This window comes from Macrobrachium nipponense, chromosome 45, assembly GCF_015104395.2.
Source record: "Macrobrachium nipponense isolate FS-2020 chromosome 45, ASM1510439v2, whole genome shotgun sequence".
NCBI classification, from domain to species: Eukaryota; Metazoa; Arthropoda; class Malacostraca; order Decapoda; family Palaemonidae; genus Macrobrachium; species Macrobrachium nipponense.
Genome location: NC_061105.1, coordinates 19,035,614 through 19,057,512, shown reverse-complemented (window position 1 = coordinate 19,057,512; position 21,899 = coordinate 19,035,614). Strand labels below are relative to the sequence as shown.

At 34.9% G+C, this 21,899-nt stretch overlaps 1 protein-coding gene across 4 annotated transcripts; it reads left to right on the top strand.

The window, feature by feature from the left end:
* Positions 1–5,068: 5,068 nt before the first annotated feature.
* LOC135214436 (pancreatic triacylglycerol lipase-like) lies at positions 5,069–21,635 on the top strand. Of its 4 annotated transcripts, none has more exons than XM_064248727.1 (12): positions 5,069–5,275; positions 9,635–9,867; positions 10,359–10,513; positions 12,442–12,555; positions 13,164–13,310; positions 13,439–13,559; positions 14,402–14,518; positions 14,813–14,935; positions 15,388–15,648; positions 17,666–17,798; positions 20,093–20,284; positions 20,747–21,635. In XM_064248727.1, the coding sequence occupies exons 2-12, from the start codon at positions 9,693–9,695 to the stop codon at positions 21,102–21,104; spliced, it is 1,896 nt and encodes a 631-aa protein (XP_064104797.1). In that variant the 5' UTR covers positions 5,069–5,275; positions 9,635–9,692; the 3' UTR covers positions 21,105–21,635. The 4 variants fall into 4 exon arrangements, with proteins under 4 accessions (XP_064104797.1, XP_064104796.1, XP_064104795.1 ...); XM_064248726.1 differs by having other exon boundaries at positions 20,744–21,635; XM_064248725.1 differs by having other exon boundaries at positions 20,702–21,635.
* The last annotated feature ends 264 nt before the right edge of the window (positions 21,636–21,899 follow it).

Genomic DNA, 21,899 nt, shown 5'->3' with positions numbered 1-21,899 from the left:
TTGGAAAGATATTTATTTTGAGGGGATAGTGTGCTCTGTAACTTCACTATGTATTTTTCAATAGGCCTAATAGATTTCATTCTTGAATAATGGATTTCAATCATAAATAATGGATTTTATTCGTGGAAAATCTTTAAAATTAGGCATGTATCACTATTAAAGTTAGGCTGTTTTGTACGTCATAACTGCATTATGTATTTTTGTTCAATAGACACATAACAGAAAAGTGCTACACGTTTAACAGAGCGACAACAAACCATTACACACACACACACACACACACACACACACACACACACACACACACACACACACATATATATATATATATATATATAATATATATAATATTATATGATCTTTCTACCGTTTTCTCCCATTCTTTGTTATTTTAGTTATGTTTTCTCGATTACATCATAATTGACAGTTTCTTTCCGTCTGTACTAGACCTCAAGGATACCTTCATTATTTCAAACTGTCATCTCTATACAGTAAAAACTCGATGCATATGTAAGTGTTTACATAATAAAAATATGGAATGTTAGTCCATATATATAAAAGATTGCTTGCAGGAATGTGATCAGACTAGAGACGCTAAAGATGACGTATACAATAAGTATGTAGGCTAAGATAACATGCCGTCACCTGTAGTCATTCAATTGTTTATAAACATTAGTCCAAGCTCCCTGCTTGAGACAACTACCGCCTACGTGATCTGTAGCGTGTCTCATTTGATTGTGTGTTCGTATGAAACTATGTCATTTGTATGTATGTTCATATGTTCGAACTACTGTCTGTTCCCTCATAACTTGTAACAGAGATGGTAGACGAGCAGAACAGAGTTAGCTATCGTCATTAGAAGACCTGTACCTCTTTACGATAGCTTTATCATGTAGAGGAATAGGATTAGCCATCATCATTGGCAGAAGCGATCAAGCTATCGTTATTAGAAGACTTGTACAATCATATCTGATCTTCACCATGTAAAACTTCAGAAGAATATATAATTTTTTATACTTAGTGTTTTCTACAAGAACCTCACCGAACCATGAGTTTAACACATCGTCGTAAAGATAATACCGACTTCGTAAGTGATCTACAAAACCCCAGACACTCCATTGAAGATGGAAGTGCAATACCAACCGACTTAGCGTATAGATTATCGCTAGTCTAACATTACCTCATAGGGCGCCTTATCATACAAGGCACAAGCCCTAATACATATACCTATTAGCTGTATTTAAATTCTACATTTAACCTTCTCGTTGTCCAACCCTGTGCCAGCTCTCACCTCTCTTACATTACCGTAATTATAATAGTATTTATGCAACAGTTCTGATAAAAGAAATATATATACTTAAAAATGCAGGAGGCGCTACATTAGCCCCGAGCGCTCGAAATGGCAACATTGCTCCCGGCATCATAGAAATACACTGTTGCCACATTTTTCATTCACTACTCACAATTCCATCCAATATTTATCCAGTAAAAAGGTTATTAGGGTCCATTACGGAGCCGATTTCAATTCCTTAATGGCTTTTTGTCCCTTCAACTTTTATTTGGAAGGCGGTGGGCTGACTGTCAGAGCCTTTCAGAGATAGCAGAGGGAATATTTTATGCGGATCCCGTATTTTGAATGACATTTCTGAGGAAATTCTTATCACTTGGTCGAGATTGGGCGACTCTGTAAAGTAATACGTTACGACCAAAGTTTAAAAAAGAAGCATTTTAAAGGATGACGACCTCAGAAATAAATATTAGCACCATCTAATGATGTATTTCAGGGCCTTCCTCTGGCTCGGCTACATGCATTGCATTGCAGTGTTGGTGGCGTCGTCGAATGTTTTCGATGGGGCGTTACAATGTCCATTAAACCGCTACCCCCTGCTGACACCCCGAAAGACATCTTTGAAACGGTAAAGGTCGAGTTCTTCCAAGAAAATGAGACCTAAATTTTCATTCATCTCTTATTTTTCAAAATATAAATAGAGCTTTGGGTTTATTACGAAATGGCGTTCGCTACGGTTAGGGGGAGAAGCGATGTGTCCGAATGCGTGAAAGTGTGTGCGTCCGAGCAAGCGCGCAATTACGTTCGTCTTGTGGCCCACAATATGCCTGTGCCTGACAACATACCCTCCCCAAAAGGCCCCATGGTTCAGTAATCCCCTCCCTTTCTCCATCTCCCGCCCAAAACACTTCTGCTTACCTCTAGGCTGTTATGTTAAGACCTGCATTTCCTAAGGAATGTGTTTTTTTACGATTTATTGTATATTATTGTATTATTCTCTATTAAAATTCACTAGTGATGCGCGTGAATTAAAGACATTATATTATAATATTATATTATACTATATTATACATCTAAACGTCAAGGTTGTTATGATGACAAGCGAGCGTATAATCGACATTACTATTATAATATCATTACAAACCGCACCATTCTATTTGGTGCGGTTTATTGGCACGTTAATTAATAATATATATATATATATATATATATATAGATATATATATAGATATATATATATATATATATAGCAGAAAGGTTGATATAATTGAATCAAGAAAATGTGTAATGTGATGAACAAATTCCACGAAGGAAAGTGAAACGGAGTACTACTGCAGCAAGGCCTTCCGACTTCTCGTCCATTATTAAGCAGTCTGATATAAATATGAAAATAAGTTGGCAAAGAAAGCTCTTATAAATGACAGATAGGGATTATGTAGGAAAACATGTACCTGGAGTCTAACACAGCTGAAGAAATATAGTAGACCTACCCAAAATAAGGGTACAATTTAAAAGGTTTGCATAGGGTCACTCCTAACTGCTGGGAAGCAGGGACAAGACAATTAAAAGATTAAATAGGGAGGTGACTGACCATAAAGAAAATTTTATTAAAGTACAATTCAATAAGACTCATTTTGGTAAACGATAATAATTTTTGCAAAGTGAACATTTTCACACAAAAATGTATTAAACATTACAGATACATAGAAAATATCTATAAGATGATTGATTTGCAATTAAGTGATTTTATCATTAAGGTCATTCTTAAACCTTTTACTGATACGAGGGTCCAAATAATACATACAAAGGCTTAGGTGAAAATCACAGCTGGAAGTAAATGGCGGATTCTAAAAGATTTTGTGAAAAGAAATCTTTCGATTTGGTTATCGATTAACTCAAAGAAACCTCATAATCACATGAGTTAATAAAATAAAATGGAAAAGTAAATCCACAATAATATGTCTGTTTGATCTTGTTATTTAAAATACAAGATCAAACAGGCATATTATTGTGGATTTACTTTTCCAATTAATGAACTTTCAGTCCAATTTATCCTGTGAGAGTTTTCACTTAAATGAATAAATAATGTGTTGGATGTTTGCCCAGTTTTGACAGAATGCCTGTGCTTTTTAATTCTTGCCTCTAAACCATTGCTAGATTGGCCAATATAAAAAGAGGGGCAGTCCAAATATGGAATTTTTCATATTATGTTATTGCTTTCCTTAGGCCATTTTTTATTAGCATTCCTTTGAGTGTGTTATTATAGGATAAAACAAGGTTGACATTCAAAGATTTTGACAATGATTTTATGGTTTCAAAACTGCTAAAATAAGGTAAGTAAAAAATGTTTTTAAAAGTTTCTTTTTTCATGTTATTTTCACAATAAAACTTTTTGCGGGATTTATTATAGCATATATATATCTATATATATATTATATTATATATATATATATATATATACATACATATATATATATATTATATATATATCTATTATATATATATATATGGTAACATAAATCTGTCAGTGTATTTGATTTCTTGATCCAAATACTGGGGACTGATAATGCGCAATGTTTGTAAAAACATAGAGGAAAAAGTTGATATTTGATATTAAGATGGTGGCCTGAATAAAAATGAACATAAGTTAAGTTGAAGGTTGGTTTCCTCTTAATACTGAATTTGCGTTGAAGTGGTTCTCTATGTATTAAAACATCTAAGAAAAGGAGACAATTGTCTTTCTCTAATTCTGAAGTAAACTTGATTGATGGTATCTGGATAAATTGCTAGACTGAAAGATTTCTTTTCGCGAAATCTTTTAGAATCCACTATTTTACAACTGACTTCATATGGTTATTATAACCTTAGCTCTGGCTTATGTTATTTTGTACCCTTGTATCAATAAATGAATAAAATCACTGACTTAATTGCGAATTAATTACCTCCTAGATATTTTCTATGTATCTCTTTGATTAATATATGTTTTTTGTGACAATCTTCACTTTGCAAACATTTTTATTGCGTACCAGAAAGAGGTTTATTGAATTATACAGTGATAACATTTTTTTTTCTTTTGATGGTCAGTCACCTTCCTATACAATCTTCTATTTGCCTCGTCCCTGCTTCCGTGCAGTTGGGCTGAATCCTTAACAAACCTTTTAGTTGTATCCTTGTTTTGGGTAGGTCTACTGATTCTTCAGTTGTGTTGGATTCCAGGTACATATTTTCCTTTATAATCCTTATCTGTCATTTATGCGACTTCTTTGTAAACTTATCTTCGTAATTATATCAGTCAGCTGAGTAAAGGACGGGAAGTCGAAAGGCCTGGCAGCAGTCAGTACTTTATTGCTTAATTTTCCTTCGTGGATTGTGCCTTTATATATATATATAATATATATATATATATATATATATATATATATATATAAAGCAACCTCTTGATAAATATTAAATGTGAATCTTCTAAAATTGTATAATATAAAATATTATACTAAATGTCAAAAGACTTTTATGACCAATAAATTCAAATGTGTTTACTAGTGAAAACCGATTTTATTCTAAATTTAATAATAATACTAATTAATAATAATAATAATAATAATATAATATAATAATAATAATAATCATAATAATAATAATAATAATAATAATAATAATAATAATCTTTATCAAAAGCAAAAAAAAATAATAAATAAAAAAAGACAAACCGGCAACTAGATTGCTGGCCTACATCTCAATCCCAGTGCATTTCAGAGCACAGTTATTCCCTAGACGCGTCCGGATAAAGTTGTCGTGAGTTCTCTCGATCGTGACAATTTCCCGTTCACCGTATACGTTCTTTTCGGTCTTTGTCAAGCTGTACTGTGTTGGTCTTCGTGTAGTACGGTCTATTTAAAGCTGTAGTATTGTGCTTTTTATTATATTCATTGAGGTGGCTTTATGCCAACACGGTGAAAAGCGTAAGATACTGGAGTTTTATTTCCACAAGTGAGTTAAATTTTTGTTTTCGGTCGAGTTAGGAAATAAATGGCTTTTTTTCTCTGGTAACTTTTTTTTCTGCAGTTGGATGGTAATTCTTCTCTACTCTCTCTCTCTCTCTCTCTCTCTCTCTCTCTCTCTCTCTCTCTCTCTCTCTCGGGAAATTGGATTTGACTTTTTTCGAATGATTTTTAAGTAATTTATTCATTAACATTTATATATACATATTTACACATTGTATACATACATACGTATAGGTATATATGAACACATATATATGTATATATATATATATTATATACATAGTATATAAAAATATATATATATATATATATATGTATATGTGTATGTATATATATATATGGGTATATACGTATATATATATAATATATATACAGATATATGGTATATATATATCATTATAATATATATATATATATATAGAGGAGAGAGAGAGAGAGAGAGAGAGAGAGAGAGAGAGAGAGAGCTATTATGTGTGTGTTTGAGTTAAACTAGTAAATAAAATACTACATGTACAATATACACAATGAAACTGGTATAGTATATATAGTTCGCTTCTTAAGTGAATACTAATAATATGATAAAGTACACAGCTTTATTATTATTATTATTATTATTATTATTATTATTATTATTATTAATATTATATTATATTATTATTATTATTATTATTATTGATTATTATTATTATTAAAACTCACCAGATTCATAAGGCATTTGTTTTGACAGGAAGAAATCATCAATAATATATCATTATCATAACCATCACAGCTGATGTCCACATGAACGATAATGTGTCAATCAAACATAATAATAATAATTTGGGCTAAATTACCATCCGCAGAATCTCTCTGTTTTTTCCGCTTTCTAAATTCTCAGTAATTTCAGGAAATTACTTTCTTCCCGCTGTTGAGTTTTTTTTTTATGTGCTATATCTACGATGCCTCTGACCTGAGTACTCGTTGTTGTCAATATTGATTTAACGAAAAAAAAATACGTTAGTATATTTACCCAGTTATCATTTTGCCTCTCTCTCGGTTTTTCCAAAATACGTTGGTATTTTTAATCAATTGTAATTTTTCCTCCCTCTCTCTCTCTCTCTCTCTCTCTCTCTCTCTCTCTCTCTCTCTCTCTCTCTCTCTCTCTCTCTCCTACTTTGTTTTCCGAGGTAATCAAAGGTTTTCACCAGGACGCTAGTTACGTAAATCACGAACCACAGGAGAAGATAGAAAGTACCAAACAATATAATAATTAATAATAATAATAATAATAATAATAATAATAATAATAATAATAATAATAATAATAATAATAATAAGCTGAATCTAAAAAAGTAATAATAACATTAAATAAAAGCTCAGAAAATAATAGCATTCAGGCACACAATATACTTGACGAATTTATCGGCTAGAATGAACGGATAAGCTATCTGGCGTTGTGCTGCTTCGCGCATGCGCTGTGGAAGGGGCCTATATTATCTACCGAATAGAAGAGATTACCGAGGAAAGTGTCTAATAAATACTCGATAAATACATAATAGATATACGAGGAATAAGTCTGTGTTTAGCTTAACTGTTAACGAGAGAGAGAGAGAGAATTTACGCGGGCTGGTTTGTCACACACTTATGTTAAGTCAGCCAACCGTTACGAGAGCAACCCACTGAACTCGACCTTCTTCTTCTTCTTCTTCTCTTTTTTATTCTCGGTTTCCTTCTTCTTCTTCCTCCTCCTCCTCCTCTTCTTCTTCTTCTGCTATTTCGCCTTGTAAGACAGGTAAGCATGATAATATTCGCGCACATTTTCCCAGAAAACTTTTGCTTGCGATTACACTAGTGAGGCCGTGATTTTCGGTGTGTCATTCTTGCTGGAAAGTTGAAATTAATGGGCTGCTAAAGTCCTGGTTTTAGTCTCTCTCTCTTTAACTGAAAAGGGTGTATTTTTTTTTTCATCCTGTTCAACTCGTGTTTGTAGTTAATAGACTTCGTACTAAACCACTCATTGAAATATATATATATATATATATATATATATATATATATATATATATATATATATATATATATGAATAACTTGATCACGAAGTATATAAAACGTGATGCTATGTATAAATAAAGGTTTTTTTTTGCCACGAAGGAAAAAAAATGAAAAAACGAGATAGCCGAGTACTTTCGGTCCTATTCGGACCCTTTACTGAGGCACACTGATTTTACAAAGAACACCATAGTCCAAAGAAGGCTTAATATACAAACTGACACTACCAGATTAGCCATAAGGGCGGTTTTCACTCTACAGAGAGGAGGAGTCGCCATAGGCTAGCCACACCTTGAAGGATACCCGCCGTAAACAAGTGATTCTCCCAGAAAACAGTACATTTTGAAAACAACACGGGAGCATATACAATTTAATATCATGAATTTTTACACAAATTTTCCCAACAAAAATTATTATTAATGAAAAGACGAAAGAAAATATAAATATATATATATCGAGCAAGAGAAAGAGGGAGAGAGAATATCGAATCAGAGAGAGAGAGAGAGAGAGAAAGAAATAATAACTATATACATGTGGGACTAATTTATTAGTTGTTCATTTATTTTGAGGTCCTTCATAAACATCTTACAAATATATGGGTCCAAATAGTACATTCCCAGACTAAGACTTAGGTTGTTTTTATTAGTGATTTGTATAATTGCCGATTCCAGTAAATTTCTTGAAACATAATCATTAGATCTAGCAATTACCGAGGTATCACCCCAATTAATACAATGAGATTTTTTTTCACTCAGATGGATAAACAGTGCATTTGAAGTCTGGGCTGTTCTAGCTGAATACATATGCTGCTTAATCCGAACACATAAATTTTTACTAGACTGACCAACGTAAAACGATGGGCAATCCTTACAAGGAATTTTGTAAATGATGTTGTTATTTGTTACGGGACTATTCTTAATTAGCATATCTTTAATGGTATTGTTATAAGAGAACACTACATTAACATTAAACGATTTAAATATTGATTTTATGGTTTCAAATCCACGAAAATAAGGTAAGCTAAGTACATTTTTAGGCATTTCTTTTTCATTAATAGCAACATTATAAAACTTTTTATGAGCTTTTTGATAACATAAATTTACTGGAATCGGCAATTATACAAATCACTCATAAAAACAACCTAAATCTTAGTCTGGGAATGTATCATTTGGACCCATATATTTGTAAGATGTTTATGAAGGACCTCAAAATAAATGAACAACTAATAAATTAGTCCCACATGTATATAGTTATTATTTCTTTCTCTCTCTCTCTCTCTCTCTGATTCGATATTCTCTCTCCCTCTTTCTCTTGCTCGATATATATATATTTATATTTTCTTTCGTCTTTTCATTAATAATAATTTTTGTTGGGAAAATTTGTGTAAAAATTCATGATATTAAATTGTATATGCTCCCGTGTTGTTTTCAAAATGTACTGTTTTCTGGGAGAATCACTTGTTTACGGCGGGTATCCTTCAAGGTGTGGCTAGCCTATGGCGACTCCTCCTCTCTGTAGAGTGAAAACCGCCCTTATGGCTAATCTGGTAGTGTCAGTTTGTATATTAAGCCTTCTTTTGACTATGGTGTTCTTTGTAAAATCAATGTGCCTCAGTAAAGGGTCCGAATAGGACCGAAAGTACTCGGCTATCTCGTTTTTTCATTTTTTTCCTTTGTGGCAAAAAAACCTTTATATATATATGTATATATATCTATATATATATATATATATATATATATATATATATATATATATATATATATATATCACCGTGAGTGGTTCTAGCATTCACTTCTCTGACACTGTAGACTTTAAACCTTCACAGCTAATCACAGATTTTAGTCATACATTCTATGCATTCTTCTAATCCTTCACGTTTTCAGATATATTCTATTTTCTCCTTCACTCATTCACATTTGGACTTTCATACCTTTCACCTGCTATGCCTCCACTTTGGTAAATAGGATATCAAGCAGTGAGGTCACAGTAGGCAGTAGCCATCACTTCTCCATAAGCAGCTGAGTTGTTACCAGTTTTCAACACTACAACTTTCCTCCTCTTCATTGCCTAATATTCACACTTTCTGGAAACAGGGAAGTCCGAGGTTTATACGGTAAAGCTAAGCTTAAGGTTTACTCTTTTAAATCGAGGCCTAAGGGTTGCTATGGTAAACCTAGGCCGAAGGTTTGGTCTGGTAAACTTAAGACTAAGGGTTTCACTGGCAAACCTAAGCCTAAGGTCTACACTGGTAAACCTAGGCCTAAGCTTTACTTAGGTAATCTAATTCGCTGAGACATCTCCCTTCTCGCCTTACAGAGAAGATGGCGACTTCCAGAGAAACATAGCCACAGAATACACGCTGCCATTGTCCACCATGACTTCCCTAGCAGTTACCACTTTGCAGACGTTCTTAACTTTGGTTCCTAATGCCCTGATGCCCCGAAGCCTGTTTGGCATCTCGAGAAAAGATGACGACGAAGATTCCAGGTCTAACTCTCTTGAAGAAGTCCTTGAGAAGGTGGTGTTCGACACAAGGAATGACACTGATTGTGAGTATGGTGATGCTCCCTCGACAAAATTCAACCAAGTCATGATAATATGAATGTATTTCCATAATTTTATTCATAAAGATTGGTGTAATAGCCTGGCCTTTCAAATTTTCATGACATATTTCTACTTATTTTTACTTATCATCCAAGTCTTTAGGGATAAGAATGCTAGACCTGTGCTTTTGCATTGACCCAGATGTCACTCGACCAATTCATAGCTGGATCAGCTGGTGGGTGGCAGTCTTTGTATCAGAGCAAAGGCCTTACAAACGTATATCAAGCAGACAAATGCATCTTGAATGAGCATTATACATTCTTAATTACTAAACATGCATTTATTCACTGCCACAATGCTTAAAAGTCTTAGAAATCTCCTTGTGTCTTAAGTAACATGACAGTAAGAGAGAAACCTCTCTTATTCCAAAACCCATTGTTAGCTAGAAATGTTTACTTGACAACTCTGAATATTGCTGCCTCTTCTTCTTCTCCAGCTTTGACGACCAGATGTTACGGCATCTACGGCTGCTTCAGCATAGACCAGCCGTATTTTTCTATGGCGCGGCCCATCAACGTGTTCCCTCTTCCCGTGCAGGCTATCACGCCCAAATTCTGTCTCTATACCAGAGATTATCCTGACGTGTGCCAGGTAGAGTAAAGAGTTAATTTTGTATGACTAGTGTTACTATATAATATTTTATTATTTGAAATACTAGTAACGCTTATTTAAATTAGTAATGATTCCAGTATTAGCATTGACTTTCAGTACAATGTTCTTATTCATATTAGTGTCTGTGTGTCGAGTTCCAGTGTTTAATGTTAATATTATCATAAGTTATTTTCCACTGATAGCCTTGAAACCCTTTGGAAATAAATGAAGAAATTCTCAATTTTAAGTTGGTTTCGAGTTCCGGTCGATAGTTCTTCATTTTTTCCAGAGAGATGTACAGCTATGCTCAGAATTGATGCTACATGACTGCATAGGATATCGTTCTAAGGTCACTAACTGGCAACCGAACATGCTCCATATTTATCTATTTATTCAATACGAAAACATGATTATTGCATACAATAAGGCCATACTAGGTTTCATAAGAGTTAAATTGGTCGTATACTTCAAAACGGTAAAAAAATGTCACGTGAAAAACAGTTATGGAACATTTTCAAGACTTTCGTTCACTCATCACCGATGCATTTGACTAAAAAAGATAAATGAATAAATAAATAAAGTGATCATCAAACCCCCTTCAAATGTTAAACAAAAAAATTATATTAACATTAGTATTACTTCCAATGCAACCATAAAATTTTGAATAGTTGGATTTGATTGTTTTCACTGCTCAATGATGAAAAAATGTAAATAGATAAATACAAAAGTAGAATGCATCCACCGATATCAACGGGTGAGGAGAGCGTGTGTGACACAACCATTAGAGTGGCGGAACAACATTGAAGTTGAACCACCTAGTTTAACATAGGTCTACAACGAGTAGCGATGATGAGATTGTCTTTAAACTATTTATTTTATATTTGTTAGAGGAATATTTGGATTTTCATAAAGATAAAATGATTCAAGTTATATTTCTTAACCCCTTCAAATATTATACCTTAGGTACTATAGCAAATATTCGCCTATGCAATTATTCTTTTGTCAAAGCCAAGATTTTGTTCCTAGGCCTAGGTGTGTTGAATTTCTTTACTTACTATAGATACACTACACTTAGCATTCACATCTCTATGTTAACGATTTCTGGCCAGAAAGCATATGAAGTTATCTACACATTCTTGCACATCAAGTTATCTTGTGAATGCATAGATTACACCCCAAAGCGAGCAGGACTTTTAAGAAAATATTTTAAGCCAATTAAAAAAACAAATGTTCCATAAGTTGTCATTTCGAATAATGGCCATCTCCATATAATTAAAATCATTATCTTTTATTCCTCAAATAAAAAAAGAGATAATCTCTACAAATAAATTCTTTATTAAAAGAGATTATAACTCAGAAGGCTTAGATGATTTTTATAGACCTGTAAATCATTTTGCAACATACGGGCAGCTTGGACATAGCCTAAAACTTCAAAATTCAAAGAAAACTTGTAATTCATATTCCTACTATTTTGAAAATATTGTTATGACTGTTGAGCTTATCTTATCTACTGTTATAATGCTGCAGAGGACAAGGAGCGTGTTAAGCGCCCTGTCATTGATGGCACAGCTAACCTTATCACACCATGCTTGAACTAAGCAATGTAAAGTAAGGTAAGTTCAAATCACACAGATAAAGAATTATACCAATGCATAAAAGTGATCATATTTCTATAACCATAAAGAAAATAGTGCTAGCTGTTAATTCACAAACTTGACTTCGATATGTATGCAAGTAATGCAACGATGTGTCGAGTCTGAGATTCTGGACAATACAAAAAGAATCATGTTGCTTCAGATTTGAGCATAGCTGTACCAACAGTCTTTCAGTAAAAAATCACAAATATTACGAACAGAGAAGTTAAAGAGGTCTTGAAAGCATTTATGAATACAAATAACTATTTATTTTGCCAATTTCCTTTTCCAAAGAGATTGCACGTCATGGATCCCAAGAGCATCGCTGTCTCCCACTTCAAGTTTGGGAAAGGAGTCAAGATTCTCACCCACGGTTACTTGGAGCACGGCGAAACAAGATGGCTTAAGGTGAGTACGAATCGAACTTTTCTTTACATTGGTTCAAATCTTGTTATTCCATCTGAAACCATTGTGTTTAAGGTGGATTTGAGTAGAACTTTCCTTTTTATTGGTTTAAGTGTTCCATCTTAAACCATTGTGTTTGGAGATGGGTTCAAATCAAACTTTTCTTGTTATCAGTTTAAATCTTGATAGTCCATCTGAAACCTTCATTTATTTACTCATCACCATAAACTAATTTCATTCAAAATTCATTACACAAGAGGTGAAGTCTACTTCATCAGTGATGTGAGCTTTTGTAAATCGTACTAGGAACTGACAGAAGAAGAACGAATCTGATCATAGTTTTGTATTGTACTTACTACTGTTTACCAACTGCTAATTTTTTTCAGAGTATCTGCCTTCTTATTTACATTTGAAGCTTTATTTCTAACAGTGAATACAATTGTAATAGGTTCCTTCTGTCTCAAAGCAAAACAGTTTTATTTGTGGTACATATCACAGGTCAGGAATTACGTTCCTAGTATCAGTAGTATTCCCTGAATAGCTCGTGTTATCGACAAAGTCATAAGCTAAGGTCGGGTACCTATACTAACTAGGTTTAACCTTGCAAACAGAAAATGGTGCAAGAATATCTCCTGTACGATGACCACAATGTTATCGTTCTCGACTGGCTCTCTGGCTCAGGACCGCCTTACACCCAGACTGTTGCCAACATCAGACTGATTGGCGCCATTACAGGCCGGTTCATACTAGACCTGAGGGTAAGTCGTTGTAACATTTCAACACAAACTAAGGATGTAGATCATGTAGCCTCTGTTTATTATCATGGGCAAGGCTAAGTGGACATAGACGGTTTGTTATAAACAAATTCATAATTTTTGCTCAGCAGGATTTCTTTGGGGTGTCTCCTTCTCACGTGCATATGGTTGGCCACAGCTTAGGGGCTCATTTGGCTGGATATACTGGAGAGTACTTGAAGACACAGGATGCCAAACTTGGAAGAATCACAGGTAAATAACAAAAGGTCATATTATACACAAGGGTCTCTTTTTAGTTTCCTGCAAAAGAAAACTATTGTGCTGGCTTTGACTGTCCGTCCACACTTTATTCTGTCCGCCCTCAGATCTAAAAAAAACTACTGAGGCTAGAGGGCTCTAAATTAGTGATTTGATCATCGACCCTTTAATCATCAAACATACCAAATTTCAACCCTCTAGCGCCGGTAGTTTTTATTTTATTTAGGATTAAAGTTAGCCATGGATTGTGCATCTGACCGTGCTTTCTAGGGGTATGGGACGCACCATGACTACCATATCTGGTAAGCAACTAGGCGGTCATAGCTGATGATTTTATATAGCATTAGTGTAACAAATGTGGATACCTCGAGTGTCACAACAGGCTCAGTTTCTTTTTCTTCTTCTACCTCTCATCTGTCAAATACTATAACTAAAGACTCAAAGGTGAATAACGAGTAAAGAATGATAGCTGACGATCAGTCTCTTGTGCAGTGTAAACAAAAAGGTTGATGTTTGCCTCAGTCAAAATTATATGTTCTTCTACTTATAACATTGACAGTATAGAGTGTGGACTCGGTCAAAGCTAACCAGTGGAATATTTGAGATTAAGAAGAAGAGCAAGAATTAGAGTTGTAGATTTTTATTCTGTAAACATGTTGCTGCTTTATTTAAATGAATTTACCGCTCAAACTGATTTGAATAGTAAGTTTAGGATTCAGGTACAGAATGAATAGTTACAGGGCTTGAAAACTGATGCAGCACCACTGTACTAATTTTAATCCCTTCTGTTACTTTGTTATTATCAGAAATGACTTTCTAAATTCCCATCCCTTCAGGTCTCGACCCAGCCGAGCCTTACTTCGAAGGAACAGACCCAATCGTTCGCCTCGACCCTTCTGACGCAGACTTTGTTGACGTCATTCACACTGACGGTGGACCCATTATTACCGGAGGTTAGGTTATCCCCAGTCACAGGATACCTATAACAGCATTCATTCCTCTCAATTTGCCCCTAATACTCTGCCTCACAGGATGATTCATAATCTTTAATCGGTTTCGTTCAGAATGCTGCAAAAGTTGACAAGTGTGACTTTGTTACCACTGATCTATGAGACTTTGAAATGACTCACAACAACATTAAAGTCAAACTTTCGTTTAAACAGTTTTGCCTCTTTTAAACAATTCTTCCATTTTCATTTGTGAAAATGGATTATGGGACTGTAATAACCTTATTTGTCCTTTTTTAGGATTAGGTCTGGCTTCTCCCGTCGGCCATTTTGATTTTTATCCCAACGGAGGAGTGAGAATGCCTGGCTGTGGTCACCATTTCATAGACTCTGTTGCCATGGAACAAGGGAACATTCCTTACGGTAAGTCTCTCTACAGTCTTTAGAGTATCCTTATAAAACAAATAAATATTATATCTTTGCCCTTTGGTACTGAAGGCTAAGTCACTTTAAAGTGTTGAAAGTAACTGTAAACAGGGAGGTGTAGTTGATGGCACTTTCATTGAACTTAGACCTACGGTATTCCCTAGGGTATTGTTCTGGGACCTTCCTTGTCATAGCCATTATATGTTTGTTGGCCTGTGAAATAAGATAGTTCGGTTAAGGGTAACTCAGCTGTGTCGTTTGTGACTTCCTACAGACACAAGTGGCAGAATTTTTCAGAGTCCCTTCGCGTCACAGGTTACTGAAATCTATGACAATGACAATAAATTATGCCGTTTGTTTTCCCACCATTAATTATAATACTTTCTTACATTTATACCTCCACCATTAATAATAGACCTAATCTTTTTTTTTTGTCTCTTACTGTATAGGCCTACGTCGCTTCATAGGATGCAACCACATACGGTCATATGAATACTTCACGGAATCAATCAACAGCGATTGCCCCTTCTTGTCAATCCAGTGTGCATCCTGGGAGGCCTACTGGAGAGGATTCTGCTGGCAGTGCGGAGACGACTGGGCAAAGTGTAACCGCATGGGAGCGCACGCCGACTCCTACCTGAATTACACTGGACCAGGATCCGTCAACACAAAGATGTACCTCATAACGGGAGCGGAGTCTCCCTTCTGCAGTAAGTGAGCGGAGGTGGAAAGGGTATTCTTTGAGGGAGTTTTGTCCAAAGGTCTTTGAATGACCTTCCTTATTCAGGTTATGTGCTCGATACCGATCTCAGGGTCCGGGTTCGATTCCCCTCTCTGCCAACAAGGAATCAGAGGTATTTATTTCTGGTGATAGAAATTCATTTCTCTATTTGGTTCGAATCCCACAATATGCTGTAGGTCCCGTTGCTAAGCAACCGATTGGTTCCTAGCCACGTGAAAATATCTAATCCTTCGGGCCAGCCCTAGGAGAGCTAGCTCAGCAGTCTGCTAAAACTAAGATATAATTAACTTTTGTCTTATTCAGGTGTGTCTTTAAGAGGTAATACCAAATCACATTTGGTATTTATCTCTATGGAGATCTTGAGAATCAACTTTTATGAAATTGTTTGAGGGTCAGAGAGTGCTACTTATGAAACGGCAATATAAGTAGAAATATTAAGAAAATTAGGAATATTTTGCAGATGAAATTATTAGAACAAAAAGACAGTACTCCACTATTTCTCATAAAATTACCTGAGTCACGTCAGTGATGTCTTTCTTTGAGATAATTTAAATGAAATAAGTAACAGATTTTCCTAAGGAACTATTCTCGGTTTTTTTTTCTATCTGTCCATCCGCCTGTGGTGTTTGTGTATGGTAACACTGCGTCCCGGGCTTTAGATAGTTACATTCAGCTTACATTCAACAATAATATCAATATCCTATTTCGAATATTAACGGTGTAATTCGCATACGGTAAATTATTAAAACACTTTTCAGTTGCAAATGTGCACCCAGATATCCTTTTATCTACCTAAAACTTACACATAGCGTAACTATTTAAAGCCCGGGACGCAGTGTTACCATACAAAAACACCACAGGCGGATGGACAGATGGAAAAAAAAGAGAGTATAGTTAGTCTTCTGTTTGGCAGTTGACGAGGAATACCCACTGCAGATATCATTGTAGCCAATGGCAGTGGCCGAGCAGCCAATCCAGTGGTGTCATTTCAGATTTTTCTTTGGAGGGCGAAGGTTTAGAACTTATGGTATGGTTTGGGTGGTGAGCGAAGAGAGCCCTATCTGCTGGGGGTAGGGGGGCCAGCAGTGAGGGGTTCCCCTCGATAAATTTTTTTGAAATTTGTTCGTATTTTACAGCATGTTGAAGCCATGTAAGAGCTAGGTTAAGTTAATAAAGCAGCGAACAAGTGTGCCACACACACACACATGCATATATGTTATTATGTATATATATATATATATATATATATAGATATATATATATATATATATATATATATATATATATCTATATATATATATATATATATATACTATATATATATCTATATATATATATCTATATATATATATCTATATATATATATATATATATATATATATAGTATATATATATATATATATATATATATATATATATATATATATATATATATATATATATGCACCTCTCTAGCCTCTATCAAACACACACACACACTTTGGAGTGAATTTTATTATTATTATTTCAAAGGCTAGGGGGCAAACCGTCTTCTGGGGGCCATCAGTGTCTAGAGAGGGGGAAGTGGCTCCTAGCATCCCCCCAAATGACGCCCTTGAGAATATAACAATTAATTCCAATAATATTAGCTGTGTATATTTACTGTCAGCTCCAATGAAACACTACAGGATTATTTTCGGGAAGAAACTGAAGACAACTGCGGCGCCAGGCTCCTGCCAGTTACTGACCGGTTTTTGTTGACGTTTTTGCTTATATTTATGTCTTATATTTACTTTCATTATATCAAGATTTTTATTTATTTTATTTTTTATACGTTCACCCTCAAGGGACCGGTATACTAAACACGGCTCCCATTTTGCGCGTATAAACTGGCAGTTACCGAACCACAAGGGGGTGGTAGAAGTCTCCAGTTTCACCCCATTTTCTGTAGGTCTATTTTTTAATATGAAGATCTTGACTTTGAATGACCACCCACGCCCTAACAGCATTCCATCACCGCATCAGTGTGGCCATGTCCTACACGAGGGAGGCTCGACTCCATGGAGGAGACATTGGGGTCTTCTTCGTTTCCCTCTTCGGAGAACGGGGCATCGCGCACCGTCAACAGCTGAACTTGGAGTAAGTGGGAAGGAGGATATATGACACGTTTAAGTTCTGACCGATTCTCGGTGGATATAGATATAGTTCCATGTAGGCAGGGTTTAAGAGAAAATAATGATCTGAGGGTAAATAAATAAAAGAGAAAGATAAAGTACATAGGGAATAAGAAGGGTAGACCTATAGACCTACTAGTTGCTTTGTAGATTTCGACCAGACTGAACATGTTTCTGTGTACAGTGATGCTCAAATCTCATGCGACATGACTCCATAGGATTTCGTTCAAGATTCACTAACTGGCAACCTAGTATGCTACATATTTATCTTTTATTTCAATGCGGAAACGCGATTATTGCATAAAATATGGACATAATATGTTTCATGAGCGTGAAATCTGTCATATATTTCAAAACTGTAAGAAAATGTCACGTGTAGCAAATTTCAGAAAAAACTCGTTCGAAACATTTTCAAAAGTTTCGTTCACACATCGCTGAAGCATTTGACCAAAATGAAGTCGCCATCAAGCATTCGTCATCAAGCATCAGTTAAAAAAAAAAAAAACGATAAAAAATTGTCATAACATTAATAATGCTTCCAAAGCCAACATAAAATTTGAAATAGTCCTATTTGATTGCTTTACCACGTCAATGCTGAAAAAAAAATGTAAATATGTATATATAAAAGTAGAATGCGCCCACCGATATCAACGTGTGAGGGGAGCATGTGTGACGTAGCTATCATTAGTGTCGGTGCAACAACAACCACCCGGTGTAACATAAGTAGGTTTACACTGAGTAGCGACAATGAAATTATCTTGAAAACACTTACTTATTATGTGTTAAAGGAATATTTGGATTTTCATACATAATTAATTGTTATAATTCTTAAATATTTTTAAAAATCTATGGCATACTAGCAAATATTTGCCTATGCAATTATTCATTTTTCAATGCCAAGATATTGTTCCTAGGCCTAGGTGTTAGATTTCTTTAGTTTACAATTAACAGTCACATCTCTCTATTAACAATTTCTGGCCAGAAAGCAAATGAGGTTATCAACACATTCTTGTTCTTCAAATTACCTTATGAAAGAATAAATTATACACTTTTAAGAAAATGATATTTTAAACCAGTTGAAAAACAAATGTTCCATACGCCTTGATATTAATACTTATGATATTTCGATTAATAGTCTTCTCCGTATAATCAAAACCATTATCTTTTATTCCTCAAAGAACAGGTAATCTCTACAAATGGTAACATTAGTAACATTACATCTCATAAGGCTTAGTTTATTCTTTTAGGCCTATAAATCATTTTGCAACATATAGGCAGCTTAAACGTAGCATAAAACTTCAACATTCAAAGAAAACTGGTTGTAATTCCTATTCCTATTGTATTCGTCAAAAAACAGATAATCTCTACAAATAAATTTATTAATAACAGATTATATCTCAGAAGGCTTAGATTATTTTTTTTAGGCCAATCAAACATTTTGCAACATACAGGCAGCTTAAACAGTCGAAAGCTTCAGCATTCAAAGAAAACTTGTTTTAATTCATATTCCTACGGTGAAAATGTTGTTATGACTGTTGAGCTTATTAGGTCTACTGTCATACTCCAAGGAGCATGTAAAGTGTGCTTTCATTGATGGCACAGCTAACCTTATCACACCACACTTTGAACTTAACAGCGTAAAAAAAGAAAATCAATTCAAATCACACAGATTATGAATTATACCAATGCATAAAAGGGATCATATTTAAATAACCATAAGAAAAATAGGGCTAGCTGAGAATTCACAAACTTTTCGACATGTATGACATTAGAAAAAAAGTATAACACTACTTGGCAACATCACGTTGAGTCTGAGAATCTGGACGATACAAAAAGAATCATGTCGCATGAAATTTGAGCACCACTGTATACCTTAGTTTGTGTAGACAGGAGAACCAACGACAAGGAGACCGCACTTTTGTGACGAGAAAGTGCCATACTTCTTATGTCCACTCGGATTTGAATGAAGAATATACTTTATACCAGATTCACCAATTTCAGTAATTTTAGCTCTTGACAGTCTTAAATTAGTTTAAACCATGTAATAAAACTGTGTAACAATGGGTTATCTTTTGCAAGCTATACTTATAGTTATTTCCTTAGGAAAGAATTCCAAAATGAAATTAAAAAATCCCTGCACACAGACTGCCTTTAGGCCTATGTTTGGAACATTTTCCCTACAGAAAAACTGATCGAGACTGAAACCTTTGGAATACAGATTAAGCCAAACATTAATTTCCTATCCTGTGACCTTTACAGAGAGATCTTCTTCGAACCAGGAAACGTTTACACTTTCATGATTGGGACACCAGATCTGGGAGAAATTAAATGGGCGCTCTTGGAGTGGACCTATGTAACGGCCCTGTATAATCCTCTCACTTGGAGGTTTCTCTCTCAACCTTCTGTTTACGTCAACCGGATTATCATTGACTCCATCGAGATGCAGCAAAGGTAATTATTAAATAAAAACGCTTGAGAAATGGTAGTTATTGAAATTAAAACTTAGCCAAATATTTTCTTTTTCCCAGAAATTTGTAAAAAACATAACTCCATGGTAAAAAAAAGGAAAGCTGTTGGGTCTATGTTTCAGGGACTGTTGACAGATATGTCACCCCAAACTTCCTGTTTCTTATCTGATTTAACCATTAGTATTTTTTTCTTTTTTTAAGCATTTGTTAATGAGTTTTATTAAGTAAGAATATGAAGAGATCAAATTAATTCTATGAAATATATTTATGAGTTCAATTAGTTTTCAATCGTTTACATTCATTAGGCCTTTCCGTTGTAGACTTAGACCGATGTGTGTTTTATAATTTTGGAAAGAACACTGGCTTGAGGATCACGTTTCTAGCAGATACGCCTTTTCAGTCTCTCTTCTTCCTCCTCCTTCTCCCACGAACGACCCCCAAGCAGATACGAGTTCTGCGGACTGGACCAAGCCTTCAGATCAGGGACGCGGAGGAAGTTGGAGCCCCAAGAATCGTGCCCCGAGCAAGCCAGGCCTCCCGGAGCCTCGATCCTGGGAACGATCATCAACTTCGACGTCGAGGACACGATCAACAACAACATAGACGCCGTCAACAGTGGCCTGACGAGCCTGGGAAACGGACAGTTGCTGAACAATCTGGCTTCTTCAGCCAACCAGGTGGCGAGAGAGATCATGGACGGCGCTCGTCGGAGGATGGGGCAGGAGAGGATGAAATGGTGGATGGCCAATAAGAAGATGAAGAATAGATGGAAGGACAAGAGATGGCCAGGGATGAAAGGATAGGCTCAAGTCAGCTGACTGTAAATGTCAACAGTTATGGAAGTTCCCAACCAGCCACAGGTGGCAGCTCTAGTATATCAACCAATCAGAAGCAAGACAGGAACTCGAGTGATATCAGCTGTGGATATTTCTCGTCAGCTCACAGAATAACAGACTATAGAGTGACTTTAGCTTCATTTGAAGACAATAATTAAAGGACACTTTATTTAAATCTATGTTACATTCAGCACCCAACAGAGAGAAGAAAGGGTGTAATGAATTTTTATATAATGTATTTATTTATTTCTTAAATTTGTATCTATAAGGATTGTTTGCCCATTTATTTATTTGTCTATACCCTACATCATCCCTTCATTCATATATCTGTTTATCACAGCTGTTAGTACATTGCTTATTTATTATTACACACACACACACACACACACATTGTATGTGTATGGATGTACATACGCATACATGTAAAATGGCATTTGATAATCCAGGCTAATTAACTCAATAACTGCTTTCGGCATTAGTTAATTATAATCTGAGATATTTTACAGTAATTTATTTCTTGTATATATATATATAATATATATATATATATATATATATATATATATATATATATATAGATGAATATAAAAAACTGAAAAAAATTCCAGTAGTTTCATTGTCACTGATATATTTCATATAAAGACAGGCCAGTTTAATTTGGTTTTCAAATAATATGTCACATATTAGTTGAAGCTTTTCCAGTTCTATTAGTATGCCACGTTAATGCCATATATCTCCTAATTACTACTGGCTTAAGGCTAC

Coding starts and splice junctions, on each gene's coding strand:
- LOC135214436 (XM_064248725.1), top strand. CDS start 9,693: ATGACTTCCCTAGCAGTTACCACTTTGCAGACGTTCTTAACTTTGGTT. Junction 14,519..14,812: donor TGGACCCATTATTACCGGAG/GTTAGGTTATCC, acceptor GTCCTTTTTTAG/GATTAGGTCTGGCTTCTCCC. Junction 15,649..17,665: donor AGCGGAGTCTCCCTTCTGCA/GTAAGTGAGCGG, acceptor ACGCCCTAACAG/CATTCCATCACCGCATCAGT.